This window comes from Anneissia japonica, unplaced genomic scaffold (genome assembly GCF_011630105.1).
Source record: "Anneissia japonica isolate Jap-2015-1 unplaced genomic scaffold, ASM1163010v1 scaffold287834_len5846547_cov211, whole genome shotgun sequence".
NCBI classification, from domain to species: domain Eukaryota; kingdom Metazoa; phylum Echinodermata; class Crinoidea; order Comatulida; family Comatulidae; genus Anneissia; species Anneissia japonica.
This window is the reverse complement of record NW_022704992.1, coordinates 4,417,615-4,440,719: the sequence shown is the minus strand read 5'-3', so window position 1 is coordinate 4,440,719 and position 23,105 is coordinate 4,417,615. Positions and strand designations below refer to the sequence as shown.

General features: G+C 31.8%; 1 protein-coding gene across 1 annotated transcript in view; it reads left to right on the top strand.

Moving 5' to 3' along the window:
• The first annotated feature begins 634 nt into the window (after window positions 1–634).
• The window catches only part of LOC117104877 (excitatory amino acid transporter 2-like), a 35,915-nt gene continuing 13,444 nt past the window's right edge, over window positions 635–23,105 (top strand). The window contains exons 1-5 of the mRNA XM_033245757.1: window positions 635–644; window positions 6,031–6,034; window positions 17,661–17,940; window positions 20,943–21,153; window positions 22,451–22,493. Coding sequence (XP_033101648.1) covers window positions 17,688–17,940; window positions 20,943–21,153; window positions 22,451–22,493 — 507 coding nt within the window. The 5' untranslated portion in view covers window positions 635–644; window positions 6,031–6,034; window positions 17,661–17,687. The remainder of the gene's footprint in view (window positions 645–6,030; window positions 6,035–17,660; window positions 17,941–20,942; window positions 21,154–22,450; window positions 22,494–23,105) is intronic.

Here is a 23,105-nt window from a genome sequence, read left to right as displayed (position 1 = left end):
TTAGTTCCTATGCATGTAATGCAATTGGAACTATTGTATTATCACTCTTCACTGTTTTTCCTTTGTTTTTTATTGTGTGTAGTATGTGTGTGCGCGTGTGTGTAGACATTTATGCAAATGCGCATGCGTCAAAGAAAAGTTTTCCGACATTTTGTTTTACCTCGCGATGCAAAGTTCGATGTGAAGTTTCTGCAGAGTCCAGTCAGGGCTCACGCTAACCGATCGGTAAGTCGGCATGGATGAAACTATTTTGGTTTTACGGCAAAAAAAATCAACTGCTGTGTGGCATAGGTATTTTGAAGAAGGCCTAAAATAAAACAAAAAGGTTTTAATACTTGCTGAAATACATCGTTTTTTCATTTAGATCTCCATTTTTCACTAACTCCATGCAACGTTTTTTTCTGTTGTATGAGTAGTCATATTTTTCCACATTTCAATAATTAACATGAAATGCACAACATAACATGAAATGCACAAATATTAATATGTCGTCTTTGTTGCCGTTGTTAAATTGGGTAAGTTAATTCACTAGCAGTAGCAGATAAATAATAAAATTTAGAACTGCTTAAAGATCATTATTATTTGTACTGTAAATAGGAACTGTGATTTATCACTTGTAAGTCATTGCTTTCCATCAGGGAATTGTTAAGTTGTTCATATCATCTTCAAAACATGTGGTGTGTGAAATAATGTAGTCATGGAATTTTTAATATTCAACTTAGGTATCATAAAACATAATTTTACTATTGACTTGTGGTGTATATTAGGTTCTTAAAATATGCAAATATTTATGAATGATATTAACAATACATTTGAGGTACTATAGTGTGTTTATAATTTAAGAACTCAAAACTATAGATTTGTAGTGGAAGGGAATTTTTATGAATTATTTTTTTAATTTTTATTTATTCAGGTATATGGAAAAAAGTACAAAAAGCAGAACAAAAAAATTTAAGCAAACCAAATACATACATCAAATCCATTCAAACAAGCAAAAAAATTACAGACAACATCAAAATTAATAAACATCAAAAATTGGCTACAAATAAAACTTTAAAATACAAATTAATTAAACATTTAAAAAATATATTCTTACAGTATCAAAATATATATTTATAATTACATCATTTTAAAAATATAAACGTCTTTTTCATTAATAATAATAATAATAATACTTATTCGGCATAAAAGAACAATTTAGCCAGGATGCGAGAATAGGTGAAAGCCCAAACAATCGATGTACTCGCTCCATAGAACACAAAATAAAAATAACAAATTTAAACTTAGATACTAAAAATTTTAATTGAAATTAGTTAATTAATACATTGAAAGAAGATGTTTTGTAAGAGCAGACTTAAATAATGAAATTGATTGATAATTTTGAATTTCTATTGGTACTTGTTCCCATAGTCGTGGGAATACAACATAAACAGAATTCCAATGCATAAGTCTACCTTATACAATTGTACTAAAATGATCCTATTCATTGTAAACATTGACACACAACAATATTATGTCAATACATGTTCTATCGATCTGCTTAGGGTGCTAAACATAGACCAAATCGATTCTACAGAACATATTAAATTTTCCTACCAGCTACATTTATTCAAAAGGAAATGAATATCAATAAATTGCCTTGCCCAAGGACACAGTGAAATTAATAGCATACATTGTAAATGGGAAAAAAATAAAATGTTTCCTTTGAGAACTGGAACCAATTTTCTTATTGATTCCATCATAACTAGTTCCATCATCAAATGTACTAGTCCTATAATGACAGCCACTAAACCCATCATCAAATCCACTAATCGCATCATCAAATACACTAGTCCTATCATGATAGCCACTAGTCCCATCATCAAACACACTAGTCCTATCATGATATCCACTAGTCCATTCATCAAATGTACTAGTCCTATTATGATAGCCACTAGTCCCATCATCAAATGCACTACTGTAGTCCTATCATGATATCCACTAGTCTTATCATTAAATGCACTAGTCCTATCACGATATCTACTAATCCTATCATCAAATGCACTAGTCCCATTATGATATCTACTATAGTCCCATTATCAAATGATATTCACTAGGCCCCTACTGTAGTTCCATCATCAAATTCCTTAGTCCCATTATAACTAGTCCTAACATGGCATCCACTAGTCCCATCTTCAAATCCACTTGTGCCATCTTTAAATCCTGTAGTCCAATCATTAAATCAGCTAGTCTCATCAAATCCTCTAGCCCCATCTTTAAATCTACTAGTCCCATCTTCAAATCCAGTAGTTCTATCTTCAAATTTACTAGTCCCATCTTCATATCTCTTTAGTAGTATCATCATCCAATCTGCTTGTCACACCATCAAATCTCCTCGTCTCATCAAATCCACTAGTCGCATTATCAAAATCATTCAATTCATCATCGGCCGCTTGTCCCATTATCATTTTATTTGTAAAGTATGTACTGTACTAGTAATTGTCAGCCTGATAGTATGGGACATAGAATTTCTATTGTTTATATTTATTTCAGTATGACTATGAAACCATTAATCAACAAAATCACTGACAATTACAAAATACAGTATGCTCCATCATGAAGAACTAAAGCAAAATAATTTTTTTTATAAAATTATTCAAAAGAATCAGGTAGCCATGATTTATAACAAGCCTGTCCCTCAAGGCTGATGTAGTACATGATTTGAATTTTAGATTGGTTATGATGTATCAAGTTAAATATTCTCATTCTCAGTTCTTGCTTGAGTAATGTTTGAATAATTGTAGAATTCTATCATTAAAAATCTGAGTTTTGTTAGATTAAAGGCAAGACTTTTTTTATACTTTGTTTAGCAAACCTCCAACTGCCAAAAATTTTACTTTTGGTCAGTTAGCGCATCCTCCACCATGAAAAAGGGAATTTAATTTTAAAAAATAAAATTTTATATTTATTTTTATTATGCCCTCCACTCCCCTGAAATATCCGAAAATAAGATTTCTTCCTTTTATATGAATTTATAGCATTTATCAATCTAATTACTACACTGTTTAATTCATTATTAAAATGTTCTTTTTATTTTCATCTCAGCCTAGATGGTTTTGGCAAAATCATTTTGCTAAATGAGAAAAAATGTTATTCTAATTTTTTTCTGCCCTCCTCTGACGACCTTAAAAAATCATCCTCATCTAACTCTGCATGAAAGCAATCATCATGTTAATATTTTAGCTACCTGTAATATATTGGAAACAAATGTTTACTATGTTGTACAACTGATTTGAAGACACAAGGCATATTTAATGAAAACTTTAGTATTTGAGTATTTAAAAAACCTTTTTCTTTGTTCTTAAATATTGAAAATTCTGTATCTTACAATTCATTCCCGAGTTTTTGTCAAATATGTTTTTTGTGTCTTGGAAAGATCAGTTGTTATAAAACATATCAAACAATGTAATTGATAAAATGTTGAACAATGTTTTAAAATGTTATGATGATGAATAAAAATTAAATGAAACTAACTACAAAAATAAAATACTCTACCTGTTTTTACATTTATTATATTCCCGACTTGACTACCTGTCTCTTATACACATCTAGATGTGTATAAGAGAGAAGTGTTCTAATATAGACAATGGGTCGTGTCTCATATTATTTGTTATGTTTTTATTATTCATTATTTTCACTTGACTCGCATAAATAATTTTGTTCGAGGAACATTTATATGCAGTTGTACTTCGCAGCACTTCACTTGCAATTTGCAATTTCTAGTATATTTTTTTATTTTATTGTTTGCAGGGTTATTAGAATCGGCATATTTGTGGATGACAGTTTTTTTGTTTAAACGAACGTTAAAACGTTTGCCTATAGGCCTACTTGGCAGCCTCTACCAACTTCATTTTATTGTATTTTTGTTAAGTAGTAGTAGTAGTAAAACTTTATTTTACGAAGCACAAATCAACAAATACATGCCTTTTTTCATCATGGCCATGAGAAACCTTACAATTAAATAAATTACACATTACGGTACATATCATCACAAAAAGCAAAAGTTACACGCAGAAAAAAATGATAAAGATACATAACATCATTAAAATACTTACAAAGATAGCAAAATGTATAAGGCCTATATGAATGCAAAAAGTCTAGAAATAAGATAAGAAACAAAATAATCTGTACCTAACAATGGCAAAAATAAATTATGGGAATGGAGAAATACTGAAGCTACAAAAAAGAAAGGGAAAATATAAAAAAAAAAAAGAAAACAAAGCAAGAAAACCAATAAATAGTGATTTAAACAGTGTTCATAATAATATACTTTAGTTTCATTCATCACTCTTAAGATCTTTAAAGATTTAAAAATAAAATAAAAACGTGCAATATAATAGTGATATGTTTAGACAGGTGTAGATCTGAACTCATCTCCTTGGCAGCCTGAGTGAACCCTGTCCGATGTGAACTCGCGTCCCTGACAACAAAGGTGTTAAACAACAGACACTTAAAGTGTCAGTTTGTTTTTTAATTGAAGCTTTAAAAATATATTTTTGCCTCAAAAAATGCCTACAAAAATACTATTCAAATAGTTACATCTCGGTCGTTCCGTGGCAAAACAACATAAGTTGAAATTTTTACTTTTGAAGAAAAATAGAGTTAAAGTTTGCATGAGGTTGTTTTGCCTCGGAAACATGTCAGACTCAGTATTGATGCAAGTAAGACATATTTTTGGAATTTATCACGTTTGGGGCAATCATTTGCATTAGCTAGCTTTTTTGATATGTCGCTGTTAAGATTATTGATATAAAAACACAAATAAAAACACCAATAACCATTTGATTTTGCCTTGCCAAACTCCATTAGCTCAAGAAAAATTTTTGAATACCATTCCGAGGCAAAACAATGTATCTTCATGGTAGATAGGTTGTTTTGCCCCGTAATCTTGTAGTTGCGTTGTTTTGCCACGGAAAACCACTAGATTTTAAGTTTTTTGCTTAAAGATAGGTGGTGTTATATCTGAAACAACACATTATTGAGACCTGAAATTTTCACAGGTAATTCAGACATGTTTAATATACTCCCAGATGATATTATCTGAAAATCGACAAAAACGTCAGTTACGTTGTTTTGCCTCGGGACGGCTGATCTGGTTTGCTTATTATTAACATTCATTGTGTTTTGTTTATTTAACTATTAAAACAGTTCTACTTCAAAAATATTTTTGAATTGTATCTAACTTATTTTTCACAAATAAACTTCAGTTTTAATAAAAATACATAATTACAAATTCAGACATTCTAAGAGTATTAAAAAAAAGTATATTTTAAATATATTTTTTAATATGAGTATATTTTCTGAGTTGTTACTGTTCAGCCCAACTGAGTTTTCTTGCATTTGTAGAAAAATTAATTTGTATGTATGATTTCTGAAGTTGTTTGTAATTTTAGGCTACCTTGCGATCGCAGAAATCGCTACTCAATACCGACCACGTGCTCTGCCGTTGGGCTCCACTTAAGAAAATGAGTTCTACATAACAGAACAAGTAACAGGATCTTGTATTAACGGATTTCAGTTATTTCATTTTAGTATCACACAAATATATGCTTAAAGTAGATTCTTAACATTGATCAAATCCCCGGGTTTAACAAGGGAAACTAGACAAACATACAACCCTAAAGAAATCATCATTGTGATATAGAGGTTGTGAATAATATTAATTACTTAATTCAAGAGCTATTTAATACATTAATTTTTTTTCTTTGATATAAACACTGAATACAAATTGGATTGTTAAATTTAGATAGATTGTCAGGCTTAAAGATTCTATTGATTGATTGCCTGACTCCATTTATGAACTATATGAAAGTATTGTCTGGCTTTTTAAATAGATTATTGTGGTGAATGTGGGTAGATTGTACAAAACATGGATTAGTATGTTAATTATGCTCTTTTAAAGGATTTGATTGTATACAGTACCACCATGAGATAGATTGTAGTAAATGTGAATGGATGATGATACATTGTAAAAAAAAAAAATAAAATAAGAAAAGTAGACAAAACAAATTAATGTTAGGGTAAAGTAAAGTACAAACCAAGCCTTGTAAAAGCCAAACAATCACTTTCAGCTTTCCTGTCTACTGGCGTAAGTTTTGGTGTATATTACTATATTATTATTATTATTATTACAAATCTTCCATAGTGGCATACAATCTCTCCATGGCAGGGGTGTAGCTGCAGAAAAAACTAAGGGTGGGTGGGTAATAACATTGGTAAACTTTAAATATTAAAAAAAAGACTAAATTTTGATTTTCGGTTCTAACAAAATTTTACCAAAATTCTCAAATATTGCATTATCCTATAATGGAAAATCTATTGACAGAGTTGATTCATTCAAATATCTTGGAGTTGTATTCGATCATAAATTAACATGGTCTGAACAATTTGAAAAATTAACAAGCAATATTTCTAAACGAATTGGGGTTATCCGACGTGTTTGCCCCATGCTGGTTAATGCTCTGGTAATGCCCCTTTTAGATTATTGCAGTTGTGTGTGGTCCAACTGTAATATTTATCTCTCCAATTCCCTTTAAGTTCTTGTAAATAGATTGGGAAGAATTTTACTGTCTGCTGACATAAAAACTCCAATTGTTGATATATTAAATGCATTAGAATCAAGTAAACTTAGTGAAAAATGGGAACAACGATTACTTATAATGATTTTTAAGAGTTTAAATGACTGATGCTCCATGTTACCTATCACATAATTTCATGTTTAATGACTGCACCTACATTGTACTAGAAGTTGAAGTAAAAATACTCTATAGAACAGTCGTGACAAATGCGAAAAGAAACTTTTCTAAACTGGTACGTCACTTAGGCCCTCCAACATGGCATCAGAGGCCTCACTTTTTTCTGTACCAGGATTGGCCGATGAGCAATCCAGCTATTATAGTAGAGATCAGTGGTGTGAACAGTTATCTGAATGTAGGAGGGAATGAACAACAGATTAATTCTATGAGTCAAGTTTGATTGATATGCAAATTAAAAGGGGAAAATAAACTACATGATTTACATTACAATCCTTGATGAAATTTGCTTTATTTGGCTCAGAAAATATTAAATACCTCCATGTTACTTTTGACTCCATTACATCATAATAAAATCTAGAATTATGATTTTGTATTCCAAATTGTTACTGAAGATACAAACAACAGTGTAAGCATGTGTTAGATTCGATTGACACTCCAGAAATCGATAGAAATAATTGCAATAGGTAGAAATAATTTCCAATTTTATGAACCATTTTAAAAATATACGGTACTGCATGGTGCAAGTTATTATATTGGGTTTTTTGGAAGAGCTAATACCACGCTTAAATACGGTACAGGCAATGCCTTAGCCAGCTATTGGAACAGTTGGGATAGTCCCACACAATTTTCCTAATGGGTCCACAAAGAATGGGTCCACATTTTTAAAAATGGGTCCAAATTATGTAATTTTATGCATAAAATGGGTCCACTGTTTGAAAAATGGGTCCAGATTGCTCATATTTAGCTTAAAATGAGTAAAATATAAGGAAATGGGTCCAAATTTTTCATATATTTGCGTAAAATGTTGTTTTTAATCAATTTATAAATTCAAATATTGTTTGAATTTATGCGTAAACTGGGTCCACCTTGATAGTGTCTCGCACTGTTTGAAAATCCTGGCTACGGCATTGGGTACAGGCGCAAGTTATTATATTGGGTTTTTTGGAAGAGCTAATAAGATAGACATTTTTTAATAATTAGAATGTTTATTTGTACAAAAAATAAATATTATGTTCATTTGTACAAAATTAAAATATCTTAAAATTCAAAAATATAAAACTTCTTAAAATTGGAAAAAATACCAAGACGCGCTTCGAACTCACAACCTTAACATCCTTAACTGACCGTGCCATCCATGCGACGTGCACTATAGTGGAAATGGTAGTGATGTACAGTCCTTGCTGAAACCCCTGTTTAGTTTTGTAGGTCTAGGGGAACCCTGGGGTCCAACTTCAAAAAAGGGGCGATGAACGTTGGTTGGAAATCACCTCTAGTTTATGTGTACAAAATTTCCTGCACGTCCGTTCAAACCTGGCGACGCTGGTAACAAGAACAGCAGTGAGGCTCTGGGGTCCGCACCTTGCGCGGACCCAAAAAAGAGGTCCGCTTGACAATGAGATGCTTGCTCTGTAGCATTATGTGAGCTGTTAGCACCTGTACTAAAAACTGAAAAATGCCCAATTAACAACCAGATTTTTGAAAAATAACATAGGCATATTTGTTGGTTGTTAAATAATAAATGTTATAAATATTTTCAATGAAATTAAAGCTAAATATTATTGAATGAATATATTTTTAATGTAGTCTTAGTGTCATAGTATATGGAAAACACTCAAAGATTTAATAAATAATTCAACAAGATCTAATGAGTAATTAGTTTCCAATTACCATATACAAAACTTTATATATCAGTTTTCATTAATTTATTTAAAAAGATTCTGAAATGTTTCTTAAGTATCTAATTTAAAGGAGTAGTTTACTAATTTAATGTAATTTGAGAACTGATTTGACATTCTCAGTTTCACAAAATATCCCATTTTTTGAAATTACAAATCCAGGATGGAGCGATGCCCCTGCAATGTTATCACAAATCTAGTTTAGAGCATCTACGCAATGAAGGCACAAAAGATTTGTAATTTTTAAATGGGATAGTATGTGACTGAGTATGCTACATCAGTTCTCAAATTATATAAAATTGGAAAACTTCTCCTTGCAAAAAATATAGGAATATTTAAACATTTTTAAATGGCAAGGAAATGTTCTCTTATTTGAATTTTTAATGGAAAACTAATATTTTATTTTAATATGTGTTTGTATAGTATTTTGTTATATCAATCATCATATCAAAACATTTACACAAAGGATGGGAAGAAGTGCAGCTGACAGTCAGAAGCATTTTTTAGAAATTTGTTTTTGACTCCATTATTATAGTTCAACCACTATTGGAATATTTGTACAGATTAAATTTTGTGCTAGAGGTATTTAGATAAATTTAAAAGATAAGATAAATAATTATTCTCTATTTCAGCAAAGGCCATGTAACCAGTCTTACATCATTTGAATTCATTCAATATTTTATTTATGTGCCAACTGTAATACTAATACTCTAATATAAAAATGCTTTTGAAACGTTTAATATAAAAGGTAAATATTTGGCATAGTTGGTGAATAGATATCAGATATTTCAGTTCAGGTAGGATTTAATGTTCAATAATTTAACGTATAATTGCAGTGAAAGATTCTGAGAGTGGCAAAAGTGAGTGAAAACCCTTCTATAAAAACATGTGCCACCGTCTCTGAGAAAAAAAAATTGTACTGAAGTATCGCCTCATATCACCTTTTTTTGTGCCAGCTAGCTCTCCTTCACTAAATCCTCAAGCCCCACCCCACTTATCCCCAACCCTTTCCCATCAGTTCCCCATGTCAATATGCCTTAATATGATACTACCTTTGTAAAGGATTTTCTTTTCAGAAAAAAATAATTCACCACCACATGGTAACACATACACTCTTGATTAAGCGCTGCTGCGCTTATTCGAGAGCAGCGCTTAGCTATAAAAATCGGGTTTGGTGTGGCGCTTATTTTCAAAAATTTTCAGGCATCTTCTTGACTTATGAAATTGCATTGCGTTCGAAAAATGAGGGGACCAACACTCCCCATTAAAATACACGTTTCTAAATTCATGATCTGAGCCCATGAGCACACGGGTCCTAAAATGGTAGGTCTATAATTTTTTTTGCTTGGCAGTCCAAAGGGAGGGGGGGGGTGGGGAGAGGGAGGTTTAGGACCCCAACCCCGACCCAGCCTCGATCTCGCTATACAACTTTTTACACAAATCTATCGCTTGCCATCCCAAAACCAGTATCAGTAACCAAAAAATTAAAATTGACTTTAATATATTCTTATTTATTTATAAGAATATTTACACATATTTTCATCCAAAACGGAACCATCAAACAATGGAGTGACGGTGGGCCACTCTTAAATCGCTTTGGGAAAACAGCTCTCTCTTTGAAAAGCGATCGTCTCAGACTGATCAGTTGCTTTTCAAAGAGACCTCTACAAGCTTAGTAAGCTTGTATTCAGACCCTTTTGTTCAATGCCCATGAATCACACTGTAGTGGTCCATTCATCTCAAATTGTTTACAACCTGTTTTACATGTATTTGCACTGTGAGTATATTCAAGATTTTTCTAAAAAAAAAGTTTTTGTTGGATTAAAACAGCTTCACGTTTAAAAAACAAAAGTGGTGTAAGGCCTCTCTATATTTGCAAAATAAATATAAAAAATAGATTCCCCTTTTAAATTGTTTTCATCCTTAAAGTTGAATACAAAGTAATTGTTGGCTGCTTGTTTTTGGTACCTCTTTATTACTATACCTGGTGTCGAATTCCATTATTACCATTGACAAACTTTTATATCAGTTATCTCTGGGTATATATACTTGCCAGTAGTAAATTTCAACGAATGTATCATATAGCTAATTATAAGTGAAGTTTAGTTTTTATCATCTGAAACAAAATACAAAGAATAGAGTGAAGTGTAGCGCTTGAAAACTCCATTCAAGACATATGGTTTTATTCTATAACAGTATTCGTAAACATATATATACAAAGTATTTGGCATATCCTAAGGTTGGTTATTGATTTATGCATTTTTTAGACATTTAAATGGCTTTTACATGGATGGAAATTGTTTGTGGTGAGTATTGGTAGAAATTTCTTAGGCAATATCCATAAAACAAATTAATACATTTTGTTATGCGTGTGAATCTTGTATTAGGCAATAATGATTTACAAATAGGAATTAACAGTAATAAAATGAACACCCCGGGCTGCAATGAAACATGTGCTAGATTATCGCCTTTAAAAATTATGTCTGAACACAGCTCTAGGGTTTGAATGATTTATGACTGAAAAAAAAAAATGTTTTCATCTTAGATTGTTTTGATATTAGAGGTCAGTGATAGTGGTTTATTTTATGGTGGAAGGAATTAAAGGGCCAGTTTCAAAGAGTGGGTCACTACATCTGTCAAAGCATATTCAAGTCAATCATGGTCTTAATGAAGGAGTTTTAAAAATTTCTTAAATTTTATGGCATTTGAAAGTGTGATCACTAAAACTGGGTGAATCAGGAAGTTGTTATAGTTAAATAACAATTCCCTGCTTGAATGTTGTCAGTTGTATGGTAGGTTACAATGGTCATTTTTTTTACATACAGGTCAGTTTATTGGTTAAGCAAATTTCCTTTGGGGTTGGAGGTCATTATGGATGTGGTGCAAGTGCATTTGTATGGTGAATGTAGCTGCTAATTTTGTTTAATCTTTAAATTATATATAAGATTATAATAATAAATGTTAATATTTAGTGCACATTGCACTAAAGAGATGCTATCTGTTGTGTATTCAGAAACATTGCCAGAATACCACAGTTTAGATTAAGTTAAATAAATAGCTGAGCCATTATTTTCTAAAATGCATTTCTTTTATGTACTGCCAACCAAATGAAGATTATTATTTTTCGAAAAGAATGTTCAGGTAATCAGATAATCCAAATAAAACATAACCTGACTATTTGGCATAAGGGACACTTTAAGAATTCAGAGTCAACATGCTAATGTTGATCACTATAATGAAAAACATTTTCAGTCAAAGTTAGTGTAAAAAAAGAAATTTGTTGATTAGCATTACAGGAAAGTACAAAATTCGATGAGAATATGGCATGAAAGGATAATATGTTTTGAGAGATTGTAATTATAAAACTTGGCTTTCTTTGAATTGAGCATGGCATAGATGAAAAAACAAGCGGGGTGGAAAATTTGTTCCATGGTGCAAAATATATGCTTTTTCAGAGCTCTCAATGAAGCATCTGTGTTAACAGATAATGTTACATATTTTTTACAATTGTTGGCGTCAGGTACGCTGATTTTGGACTAAATCTATGGGAATGTTCTCAAGCTTTTCTGTTGAGTGATTATAGTTGATAATGACCCAATAAAAAGTTAAAATATTGAATCCCAGCATGCTGGCGTATTATTCTGTCGTATAGGTAAGTGATTTCAAAACAGCGGAAATACAGTTCAGTTTTTGTGTGTGTTCTATAAATATTGAAATAACTTTAAAATCCTATCGTATTATTTATCATTTGTAATATTTAAATTTCAACTATAAATTTATTACTATTATCCATACAATTGACTTTCATTTTATTAAATGTGCCATTAAATTGTATTGTTGATTTAAGTGATTTAAAAAAAGCGGAAAAACAATTCCAATAATTTGTGTGATTATTTCAATTATTTGCTAAGTACTATAAAATTGACCTGGATAAAACTATCTCTCTACATCCCAAAGCTTTTAGAATTGATCAATAAGAATTGAAATCAATCTTTTTTTTTTATGTTTGGGTATTTTTGTAGTTTTATTATAATTTTGACAGTATAAATTGTGGGGTTCGAAAATCTGCTTCCCGATTGTATGAATTGCAATTGATTACTATTCTGGATAACCAATGAAAAATAGAGATACAACCAAATTACTTTTATTGAAGGCTAACTGTATTTTACATGCATTTACTTATGGGTATTCTCATGCCTTTGCTGTGTCCACTTCTTCCCCAAGCTACACTGAGGCAAATATATTGGCTTCCTAGAGATATTGTACTCAGTCTTGTTAGCATAGACACCAACAGTGATATCCCAGACATGACAGTTTGTTTAATTAGCAAACAAGAAGTCTTGTGCAATTATTGTTAAATTAAATTTGTAGTATGAAACTGTCAGTACATTTGTTGCACCATTTTTTCAAAGATCATCTTTGTTTCTTTTTCATGAATATTGTTCTTTACGTCTCATTATTGTATTGTAAGTATGAAAGTTGATTCACAAATGAGATATAAAAATAAGCACAATTCATAAAATGTACTTCTGGTGGCGGAAGCAGTGGGGGTGGGGTGCTAGTGGAAATGGCTTAAGCCTCCGTTGGACAGGCCAAGCACTCATCGGCCACAACTTGTATGACCATTAAACAAAGAAAACATTTTGGCATTATAAAATTTCTCAAGACATCTAACATTGCCATTTTCTCTAGGCCCAGACACCTATGCACTCCTTACTATGGGAGTTGTTTATGGAACTGCTGAAATGTTTTACAGCAGCTTCGTGCCCCTTGAAGGTACTGCATGGTTTCAATTTAGTAACATTTAATCAGCACAGATAGTCTGAAATTAATTTATCCTTCAGAAAAAAAAATGCAAATTTGTAACACATTTTTGTTGGTACAGTCATTCCAGAATGATATGTTGCAAATCAGCTGCATCATACCTTCAGTGCAGGGAAGGTTTTGTACTTAGCAATGGAGATTGATGTTTATGACTCAAAAACTGTGTTTGCCTTATAAACATTTCATTGGCCCCAAAAGAGTATGTTTTTATAGCTATCCAATAATAAGCTTTGACATAACACAGCCTTCAAAACTCCCAATATTAATCTAACTTTTTTGTAACATTCAGTTCATGCCAGTCATTTATAAACTTAAATAACGTCTTGTTTTATCAAGATTTGTTATAGTAAGTGAAGTACCAAGAATTTCAGGGTAAAGTTAAATTGTAATCTTGCTTAATTACCCCTCCTGGGAACACTGCATCAGCAAATTATTACGTGTCAAGTTTCATATGATTCATCAATTTGCTTTTCACATAACTGTATTTACCCTTGCTGTTCCAGTGTGTGCCTACACCCATGTTTACCTGGCATACAGTATGCATATTAGAAGAATAAATAATGTATATGTCAATTTCCATAACATGCCTTATGTATGGACAATAAAATATATCAAGTTTTGAAAATATATGTTGAACAATGAGTCATATATACTGGTATTATTGATTATAGTGGTTTTTGTATAAATATTTTACAATTTTATATATAAAATGATTTTTCATAATTTATAAATTCATGAATAATGATTATTTATAATTGATGAAAAAATTTAAAACCATATATATATATATAAATTATAACTTTATTGTATATTAAATAATGAATAATAAATAATTTAAACTAATATAATAAATTTTAAATTGGCATCTCATATCTTTACAACAAAATTCAGCCATACTGATAAAACATAGTATGCGTGGTATAACTACTATCATCTATTGTAAACAAATGTTATGTTACTGTATTCATGAGAGGCATATTTCTATATGAATCTTCTGTGCTTCTAACACATCAAGTGTGATTTTAAAAAGGTTTTACTTCTGAATCGATCATTTTCCATAAACTCCATGAGGAAAGTGTTGTTTATTTGAGGGACAAATTATGAAAAATTACATTTTGGCGTGTGCTATGTGTTTGCATTGTGTTAATTAGACCAAGATGAAGGTTAATTTTACCTTCAATATATCATACCACTTTTCGTACTTATATTGAAATGTGTAGTGAGATGTGCATCATTGCGCGTGACCGACTATTCAAATGCGCAACCAGTTAACACACAATTGAATGTTGACAGTGTAGGAGAAACAAAGCTCCATAAATGCGAATAATGACATCAGTAACATATTCAACAAAAAACTGTTGTAATGTGGCAGAAATAGCAAGGTGGTTTTTTGTAGCATGTTGCAACAAAAATGAAATTCAAAAGTCACATTTTAGGAAAGCTGTTGCAGAGTGAACCATATTTACAAAATATGTGTTATAGAATTAGAGCTACAGTATTTGTTGTAAGACAGTTTCAGTCCTGGAATTTAATAGACATACGATAGCTTAGAAGATACAATCCATATTATGATATGTATTGATACCATCTTAATAGATATAGTTTCATTAAGTGCTTTTTATGAGATGTTATCAACTTGCTATTATAGGATCCAATTTTGTTGGAGTATGTATTACTTGACGGCATTAGATCTTGAAGTGCTTTTTACTCTCAAAATCCCGCTGATTAAAGCCTGAGCTGTTGCTAAGACAACAGCACTAATATGATATGGTTCTCATCTTGGGTTGATGGAGAAATTAACCTAAAGTTAACAGTCAATGAGGTTAGAATGTGTTAGCTGTGTTACTGATGAAGTTGAAATGTTGTTAATTGGGGAACAGCAAGAGGGCCTTTTTGATTGGTTGAATCTTTAAACTGCCCTTGTTGTAATCAAGAATTGGAACATCTTGGTATGAAAACAATGTTAGTTGCGTTTCATTTGTGTTTTGGTTGCAGATTGAATTTGTATTATGTGTTCAACCAATTTTCCATTTTTAGTGTATATAAAACTTAACTAAAAGTATAATATCAGAGTGCTTCTAATGCCATTTTAGCCATCAATTTTACCAGTAAAAATTGTGTATTGGTAAAGAAATAAAACACCACAGAGAATTAGGTCTAGGTAGCCTAGATTGGCCTTCTTGCAATATAAAATAAACATCAACCCGTCTAGGCCTAGACAATGACTATGTTTTGTTGTGTTTTTTCAAGTCACGGAACCCCAAAACAGCTTAATTCCTCGTGCTGTCCACTCAGCTCGCTTAAAATTGGAAAAAAGTTTTTCAATTTTGAGAATATTCCGTATGTATATATTGTAGTTTTCATACCTAAACAAGATATGGAAAATTGAAAAGAAAATCAAGACTGTATTTGCAAGAAAAACATTTAAATTCAGTCATATTTTGTCATATTCCAATGTTAAGTGTTGGTGTTTTTATTGATAATAAATAATAGATTTACCAACATTAAAATCTATTGTATTGTTCTCTTGATCCTATTATTGAGTCAAGTATTTGCTGACAAATCAAGCAGAATTTCTTTTTTAAGTCTCTAGCTTGATTCCTCTTTTGATGAATTAATAATAACACAAGTTAAGTGAATAATCCCTGAAGATGAATGTATGCCAAGTTTATTTAACATATCGGCTGCCAGTGATGTCAGAATGCTGGAGGCAACGCTTAATCACATCAAATGTACTTAACCAACAAAATGCCTTCACTATTGCTATGACATTGTAAATTTATCTACTGGTATGCAGATATACTCTGTCACATTTGTAAAACTAGGAATTTAAGTAGCACATGTCTTATACTTGCTCATTATAACATTACATTCAAAATGAAAAAGGTAATTAGATGTAAATAGGTGAGAATAATGATTATGTAAGAGCAATTTATAAAGATTTTATAGAAGTTCATAGTTATATAAAATGAGTATTTGTTTAAAACTTGATGTTTTATTAAAAAAGGTTTTTTTTTTTTGACATACAGTTCCATTTTAGAACCACTAAAAGATTGTCTGACTATTGAATACAGTATGAAGAAGCTATAAAAAGACTTTAAAGTATAATTTGAAGTTCATGTAAAAATCAGTGTATTTATGTAAGACAAACAAACCATAACTTAAATTTAAATCATCCAGCCAGCTTCAGTATGCTAAGTCTTAGTCAAAAGATGTATTAGTCACCCACGTTATATTGAGTAAATAGTAAAAATACACCATAATACACAAATTTTTAATTCATTTACTTTTAACCCAAAATTTAAATGCTTTTTTTGCTAAATTACAGGAATACAGTAGTTGCCCATGTTTATAAGCTTGTCATTTTCAAAGTTTTTAACTTGCGCCTCTTTCCGCTTGATCCCCCACATATGGTGCTTACTATACATACTTACAAAGCAATGAATGGCTCACGTTCATTAAAGTTTTTTTTCCATATTGACAGTTTCCGAATAATGTATTCATCTAATCCTGTATTCATTCATCTAAATGTATCGTGTATACATCTGGCTCGTGTGCACTTTCAAGAACCCATTATCACTACTTCGCCAAGTTTTGATTTTGGCTATTATTATCGTAATCACAGGCTGTACTGGAAAAGCCACAGTATGCATTGAAAAAACTTGTTAACCGGAATGTATTACAGGATTGTTTTTGATATTATTATCAGTGTTTTTGCCTTGCGTTTTGCACATGTACAGGGAGGACTTCCCTTTGTTGGCTATCATCTCATGGTAAATGAATTATGAATTATGTAGCCTCTACAATTGAAACATACTAATGTTGAGAATAGATATATCCAAGTTAGGGATATAAGTTGCTTTCTTCTGTGGTGTAGAATAATTTTGAAATATGATTCAGGAATTGGTTTCTTATATCTCAAGTTGTATAAGAGCCCAATCACACTTAATAGTTACGTCGAGGCAGCACCGCCTCAGTCCACTTTTTTTTTATTTGAACAATCAAAAAAATTTAAGCCTGCTTAAAGCCAACCTAAATTTAGTCCAACTTTAAAGTCGGCTCATTGCGGGACCTGGGCCGACTCATCTTGATATCTGAACATAAACCGAACTTGGGTCGCTAGGATAGCGGTCAATTTTGACATCTTATACCAAAATATTTCATACAAACATCAGACGCAAAGGAGAAAGTGTGAACGTTTGCAGTGCGACCCTCAGCTGACATAAAATAATAAACTGTGAAGGGAGCGGTCGTCATGAGTTGGCCATAGTTAAGGCAGCCCTGGGCCTATATAATAAGTATGATTGGGCTCTAACTATTTTCTTCTGAATTCTAATCCTAATAATTTCTATTTGCTAATTCACAGATTTCATCATAATTACATCGACGCATTATGGAGGACGAGGCACAAGCGCAAACCCCAATTGAAAACGTAAGGTGGCGTCGTGTGTTGGCGTGGTTTCGTGAAAACCTTCTTTTGGTGTTTACTATAGCAGGCGTAATACTTGGAGTCTTCTTTGGGTTAGTATTACGATTGGCCAATCCCAGTGAGGAGGCAGTCTTATTAATTGGTTTCCCTGGAGACGTGTTTCTCAGACTCCTGAAGATGTTGATTCTTCCACTGATTGTTTCAAGTCTGATCACAGGTAATTTATATTAAAAAGTTAATGTTATTAATAATGTATACACTTTTTCCCAACAAAATTCGCTAAAGGTTAAGGGGTGGCCAATACCAGAAAATACCTTAGCAAATAAATTTTAGATTAATACATTTAGATTAATACATGCAAAAATAAAATTGTTCGGGTGCTAAAATTTGAAAAGATGGACTATTACCTTTTCTTACACTGGTGGGCATACAGTCCTTTGATCTTTACTCTGGCATTGACATTGAATTAGTCGGTTTATCTGTCAATCAAATCTCGTCAAGATGTTAATTGAAATCAGTCAAGTGTGTAGGAGTACGCAACGCGTAGAGACGATGAGCTGCTTTTGTTGAATTGTCTTGCTCTTAGACATGGACGTTGTTAGTGTATATTGTAGCACTTTTGGAAATGCCATGAGTGTTAACAAGAGTCATTCGGTGAATATCTAGGCCTAGCTTGGCAAAGTACTGTCTATGTAAGTAATGTTTGTATAGTAAATGATGGACATTCTTCCATGAAAAGTAAATGAAATTGCAGTTTAAAAGTTTAGTAAAAGATAAACTGTTTTCTTAAAAATGTTAGTACTTCTCAACTCATATCCAGTGCAGACTTCCAGTCAGATTTTTAAAAGTAAAGAAATCTTATTTCTGGATTATTAACTTCAATAGACCAACTATCCAACTGGATGATAACTCCATGATAGAAAACGAGTTGGGCGAGTTGATTGGCCGAGCAGTTAAGTCAGGGGCGCCGTAACCTTCAGCTATAATATCAGCGCTGGTTCGATTGGCTCACTCGCCAATGGTTCCGGTGGTGGAACAAGTCTTCTCGGACAAGGACTTTAAACCGTAGTGCCCAGTGTACGCATATGTCCTGTGTGCACTTTAAAGAACCCAGTACATCCTTCGAGAAGAGTAGGGGGTTACCCCGGTGTCCTGGTCTAATCATTCCCCTGTTGTTTAATGGATATGCCACCTAGGATCTGAAAATTTGGAGTAGCTCGGCCTCCAATAGAGGGTTAGCTTAGTATTAATAGATTGAAGATTGTTACTTGGTCCTTTGAAAAAGTGGTCTCAAACTGAAGGGGTCTTGAATTGGATGGTGCACTGTACTTCCATGATATAATAAGATATGATAAATATGCTAAGGAACTGTAATTTTTCAGTAGAAAGGTCATTGAGCCTATACTCTACTATGCATGTATAGCTGTAAACAGGAACAGTAAACGGATGTTATAGTATAGGCCTTTTTGATGCATTCATTTGTAATTTTGTAATTTTTACCAACCATGTAATTTAGCAGGTTTGCTATGATACAGGTAATAGTGGTTTGATAAATCTCATATCACTTTGACTTAAGCACGACTGATCAGTTTCTTTAGGGTCTTTACTCACATTGATTAGATAAGAATAAGATGCCAAAGGGCTGTTGACTTAACATCTGTAGTAAACATGTGCAAATTCCTATTATCAATTGAATTTCAAGGAGGCTTAAAAAGCTATGGTCAATAACAGTGAAGAATAAAGATATAATCCATCAGAAATCCTGTTTATATAGGAAATGGCAGTAGTGACGAAAATGGATGCAGGGGGGCCAGTGGTGACCCCCATTGAAAATGTTCAACAACAAAAAAATAATGCTCAAGTTGTTAAAAATCATCTGATATCAGCTTATTTTTGAAGCTAGGACCCCTCGCTTAATCATCAAGTCCCTACTTCACCTCAACATTTTAAGACTCCTAGGTACTCCACTGTACTGTATGTGCAACAAGTTGAAATATTAATGAGTTATATTAACCAAGTAACTGAGACAATTTGGTGATTTCTTTCATTTTTCCCACTCTTTTTTTATATTTATGACAAAGTGTCTTCATATTGCAACTAGTACTATATACAACTTTGTATTCACATGAAATTTTATTTTTTATTTATTACATTTCCAATAGCATATAAAATGTGTGGCTATAATAATAATAGAGAAAATAAGAATTGTATAGTGCAATATCAATTCAAAAAAGTGCTAACACTAAAGTAAGGAACACCTAAAATCTTCAATATTATTGCAATCAAAGGTCTTATAATAACAAGATAGCGCTCTCCGTGATTTTACGCTAGCAAATAGAAGTGTTGATGTTCAGTAAAAAGAAGCATAAAAAGTATCATTTTTGAGAGAGGGCGTCCTAGCTGTTACCCTGGGTGTTACAGAATTTGCAGGCAGATATCTTTAGTCAAAAAGTGATCATATTTGTGTGAGGGCGCCTACATTGTGTTGTTACAGAATTTGCACGCAGAAATCGTGTGGAACACTATCTTTCAATTTAAGATCTTTGTTAACAATCCATAAAATAACATGGAAACCAATGGCGGTACCGGCTTGTTGGCATGGGGCTTAAACCACTCCATTACAAAATACAAGCCCCAATTATCAGCCACAAATTGTCAGGCAGGGGTTTCTACTTTAAAAAGTAACTGGGCATAATACATTCTAAAACATAGCACATAAATTGACTCAAAATTGCTCAGTTTTCTAGTTTTTAGGTGTATTATATCCCAGGACATTGTTCGAAATTCCAGGCCCACTCTTAGACTATTTATTTACCCATTCTTCACAATATATGTTTTTTTAAATATTTATTTTATTGACTAAGCAATCCAAATTGTATTGTAGTTGTGATATCAAATATACATTTTACTTTCTATAATTGCTTATTTAATTATGTTTTTATTTATTTTTTGAATTTATATGTATTGTTGTTCTGTAATTTTTGTGCAATGTATAGGCCCATGTCTATTTTTTTCGTAATGTATCATTCGTAATTTAGCTGCAAAGCTACAATGATGATATTTTGAAATAAAACTTGAGCTTTAACTTTAGCACCTTTCATTCCTAAAGTAAAATTGTGTTTTGTAAGGAATGTAGGTAAAGGCTCCATCCTATATCGTATTGGCATAATTGTGTAGAATTGATAAAGTTGATAAATCGCCTTATCTTGTGTTCTTCAGGATTGACGGGACTTGATGCCAAGTCTAGTGGCAAACTCGGTTTCCGTACGTTACTTTACTACTTCTGTACAACGATGATAGCTGTTCTGATCGGTATCATACTAGTGTTAACGATTCGACCCGGTAAATCTACATCAGCAAAAGAGGAACTTGGTGGAAAAGGCGTCTCCTCAGATGTCACTACCTTGGATGCAATATTGGATCTATTAAGGTGAGTAATTCTGTTCACATATTGTACATCAACTTGCCGCTGAATGGGCAGTGGTGTCTTAATTTGTTGTTCATTTATTAGTCACTTGTTGAATTAGTAGTATTGTACTAAACTAGCTAAATCAAATAGCTTTAGTTTAGATTTTCTTATAAATAATAGATTACCAAAATGTAAAATATGGTGAGATGAAGAAATCTAAGATGAGCTCATACAAAAATATTAGCCAGCCTAACAGTAAAAAAAATTGCAGGACGAAAACAAACCAAAATGACAAATCATACAAAACAGAGACATCACAGTCAAGCTAAGCAGAGACATACGGTACACATCCTTTAATTCTCCAACCTCTTCAACAAAATTAATTAATAAATAAACCCCATTAATGGAAAAGGATCCCTGGTTAGTTTAGATTTAGTTTAAGGCTCTGGAAGAAATATCAAAATGAGGTTTTTTTCCCCTTTAAAGCCAGATAACAAAATATCTTGGTTTTTCATTCGTGTTTTTAAGAAAGTTGATCTGGGAGGCTGTTTTTTATGCGTATTGAAAAATGCATCAAGGCATGTCTAAGCACAGATTGGATTGGATGTCACAATGTGTCATATAGTAATGTCTAAAGCATACAGTATTTTCTGTGTCGGTTCCATGGAAGGCTGTGCTTGGCCTACATTTATTATTTAATAAATGCATGGCTCTTCTATGTTCATCACTTCATAACTCCTGTTTAGTAAAATTTAATAGATGATAATGTTCTCTAATCAAGATAAACTTACCACCCTGCGGATGTTCTTAATATGTCGCTTTGGAGAAACATCGATAAATTTATTACAAACTTACACAGTTGTCAAATTTTATTTTAATACTAAATTGTTATTTATTAAAAATAATTATTAATTTGATCCTAAATTACACTCTCAGTAAATCTGAACACATCTTAAATGACATCAGTATTACTTTTTTTTTTTTTTTACCACCAATTTTGCAGGACTAATTGCACAGTACTCCAAAACAAGCTAATTTTTATTTAAATTCCATGTACCTGTGTCTGTTCAAACATTTCTAAACAAAAAATCTCCAGCAACACCTTGTGTGATTGCTTGTAAGGGTGCGGTGATGTGTGTGGTGTTTCTCATCTGGTTGCTTTTAGGTTAACCGTAATTTTGGAGATTTTCCTTCTTTAGTTCCTTGAGCACTACTGCTCTTGTTATTATTTACTATTATTGTACAATATTTAATTTGTTAGTAAAAATGTTATGCGATTGTTTTTATTTTTTTAATTTACCATAAAATTGTTTTTCAGAAACCTGTTTCCTTCAAACTTATTGCAGGCCTGTTTTGAACAAGTAAGTTAAATCTTCAAAATAAAATTATATTTCTCATTAGGCAACGAGACTTTTTTATACTTTGTTTAGCGAACCCATTGCCCGCCAATAATGACTTCGGATAAAAATATAATCATATTTTTGGCCAATTAGTGCATCTGTCGCCTTGAAAAAATAAAGATTTCCGAAAAAAAAAAGTTCTTTATTGAATTGAATTGAAATTTTCAAAAATAAAAAAAATAAATAAAAATAAGATATGTATATTCCTAATTATATAAATTTAAAGCATTTAACCATCCCATTACTACATTGTTTATATTCAACAATAAAATTTTATTTTTATTTTCTCCTCTGTCTGGATATTTTGGCAAAACCATTTGCTAAATAAGAAACAATTTTTTTTCCCCGCCCTCTTCTGACTATATTTAAACAAGAAATATTTCCTATACAAAAAATGCCGCAACTTCTGTAGCTTATTCAATTTGTGTATACAGCTACTTCCAAATTTATCCTATGTGTACATTTTGTTATCGTATTTAAGTTAGCTTTTTCAACAAATAAATCTGTAACTGTATTTTCCTATAGATCAATAAATATTGTAAAGTTTACATTATTGAAGGTATGGTATATATA